This window comes from Amphimedon queenslandica, unplaced genomic scaffold (genome assembly GCF_000090795.2).
Source record: "Amphimedon queenslandica unplaced genomic scaffold, v1.1 AMPQUscaffold_11516, whole genome shotgun sequence".
Classification (NCBI taxonomy): Eukaryota; Metazoa; Porifera; class Demospongiae; order Haplosclerida; family Niphatidae; genus Amphimedon; species Amphimedon queenslandica.
Window position 1 is genome coordinate 7,406 of NW_003548242.1, and position 2,581 is coordinate 9,986.

Genomic DNA, 2,581 nt, shown 5'->3' on the forward strand with positions numbered 1-2,581 from the left:
CTCATTATGGTATCATTGTATCACACACTGCTTGTACATGCACTGCTAGAGTTCATACTCATAACTCACTTTAAATCTGAATACAACCAAATCAAGTGTCACTTCATCTTTATCCACTCTCCTGATACACACTTCCCTCAGTCCACTGAGATTGATGGCATGAGCTACCTCTCCACTGATACTAAGAGGACCACCTAAAAATAAAAGGACACTTGATTTGGTACAATTTTTGAGCAACTTTAAAAATTTGTAAAAAATCTAAATTTGATCGGAATAAGCTCAAACTTTCTACACAATATAAAAACATGTATATGCAAAAATTGTAAAAATAGACTGAGAATTCCCTCTTTGTGATTTTTTGGCTAAATACCCTGTACTAAAGTACTGGGACAAGAGCCTGAGGATGCATGAGGACTATGCCAATATCCTGTGGAAAACCGTCATAAAATGGCAGATCAAATTAAGCAATATTCAGGCACAATGTCTAAACATTGTTTGAATGTAATTCAGGCTCCGCATGCACACGTTACAAAATGAACAAATCAAAAACAAACAAAACCATAACTTGACACACTTCAAAAAATCTAATCTCACCTTTAGCCTGTACATCTGCAGGAATCTTACTCACTTTCAGTAAAAGATTTCCATTACAATTAATACAATTACTATGAGCCTCTTCAGTAATTTCTATACCACTAGGTCTTCTTCTACAATGTATAAACATGTCACAAAACTTTATAAACTATGATACGTACCACAAAATTTTCTAGGATGAGTTTTAGCTTTAAAACTTTAGATTCTGAGTAGTATTTGCTCGATTTGCTGGACAGAAAATCCGCCATTTTTTATTTCTGGACTTCACACCACGCCTACATAACACCATAAAATTAACTCTTTGTTTACTCAATTTAACTTCAGCTTTTTTGGAGGACGAGACTAGGTTTTTTCCTACTATTTTCTGCTCCTTTCTTCCTCCTGTCGTAAGGAATAGTAGCTCCAAGAGTGATACGTTTTATCCAGCCAGACATGGAAGCTTTAGCCAGGCTCAACCAAACATATGCAATCCTTTCATGGAGGACTCCCACCAGCCTCAGTGCTGCCGGCCCGCGGCCCGGACTAGTGACTCTTCTGTAAACTACCAAACGAGGTAACTGTAACTTAATTTCATCATTTTATTGTGCCAAGGAATATATACATGAATGTGTAAGGAAGATGTACCATTTTTGAAGGGTTGCCGGCAAGGGGACCCGATAGAAGGTCTCAGTTGCCATTGGGTATGAAAGCACTCAGAATGGAGGTTGATAATGGCATACTAAATGGCTAGTAATCTTTTTCAAGTTCAGGTTGTGAAAGCTATTAGCTAAATAAAGCCAGCCATTTTGGACCATTATGTGTATGGCGGTATGCTCAAATTAAAACCCACCAATCACTAATAACTTATCACCCCTCTACAATTACCAGCCATACGGTATTATGATTGAAGTACTGAGGCACTGTTATTAATGTTAATTTGTAGGCGACTCCACCAGTTGAGGCAGTTATTCTTGTTCTCTCCTTCATCTGGTCTCTACTCTTGTCCTCTTCCTATGACTGATGGAGGAGCTAGACTAATTGAAGTGAGCAGACATTACACACAAATGCACATTATACTTAATGCATTACATACACATTTACATGTACATGTACATGCACTTACTGATTCTCTGGTGCTACTTCTTGTTATTGATTGCTTTTCTATAGCAACAACCAAATTTTGCCAAAAATGTCAAGTAGAGAATTCTTAATTTTTTATAACATTTTCCGATACATATGCATGTTCTTATGTTGTATAAAAAGTTCGTGCTGATTTTGATCAAATTTGTATTTTTTACGAATTTTTAAAGTTGCTCAAAAATTGGGTCAAAGTCCCTGTACTATATAATACAGGGGTGTTGACCAAATTTCTCCAAAATTGAAAAAGAGAATTCTCAATTTTATAATATTTTTTATATGTATACTTGTCCTTATGTTGTGTATAAAGTTTTAGCTGATTCCAATTGAATTTGGATTTTTTAATGAATTTTTAAAAGTTGCTCAAAAAACCATGTACTGAAAAGCCTCAAATATAGCCAAACTCCCAAATGGATCTAAAATGCTAAATTAATGCACACAATTAAAAGTGAACTTGAGGCATTTTTATTCATTTTATTTCTTTGTAATAATTGTGTACCTTATTGTATTGATAATATTGTATCCTCTTCTCTCTCTCCTATAGTTGAGTTATGCTGATATGTTGAAGAGAGTTGATCCGTTATGTAAAGAATTGAAAGATTTGGAAACCAAAGCTGAGGACACTCGTCAAAAAAGGAGAAGAAATAACAAAAATAATAGCAGAACTTGAAGCCTCTATAGCAAAGTAAAGAACAAAACAAAATACATTAAAAGTGAAACTTATATTTTTAATTTTATTTCTTTACTTAGATATAAAGAAGAATATGCAATGGTTATATCTGATGCTAGTGTTATTAAGAATGATTTATCAACTGTTGAGGAAAAGGTGAAGTACATGTATTTTTCGGAATATTTTTATTTTATTTTTTTC

At 34.2% G+C, this 2,581-nt stretch overlaps 1 protein-coding gene across 3 annotated transcripts; it reads left to right on the plus strand.

Moving 5' to 3' along the window:
* Window positions 1-883: 883 nt before the first annotated feature.
* Window positions 884-2,530, plus strand: LOC109589230 (uncharacterized). Of its 3 annotated transcripts, none has more exons than XR_002188598.1 (4): window positions 945-1,147; window positions 1,517-1,616; window positions 2,255-2,395; window positions 2,461-2,530. XR_002188598.1 is itself a non-coding variant. In XM_020005342.1 (3 exons), exons 1-3 carry the CDS (start codon window positions 1,071-1,073, stop codon window positions 2,378-2,380), a joined length of 303 nt encoding a protein of 100 aa, XP_019860901.1. In that variant the 5' UTR covers window positions 884-1,070; the 3' UTR covers window positions 2,381-2,395. The 3 variants fall into 3 exon arrangements, 1 of the variants encoding a protein (XP_019860901.1); XR_002188599.1 differs by lacking the exon at window positions 945-1,147 and adding an exon at window positions 1,360-1,468; XM_020005342.1 differs by lacking the exon at window positions 2,461-2,530 and having other exon boundaries at window positions 884-1,147.
* Window positions 2,531-2,581: the final 51 nt, after the last annotated feature.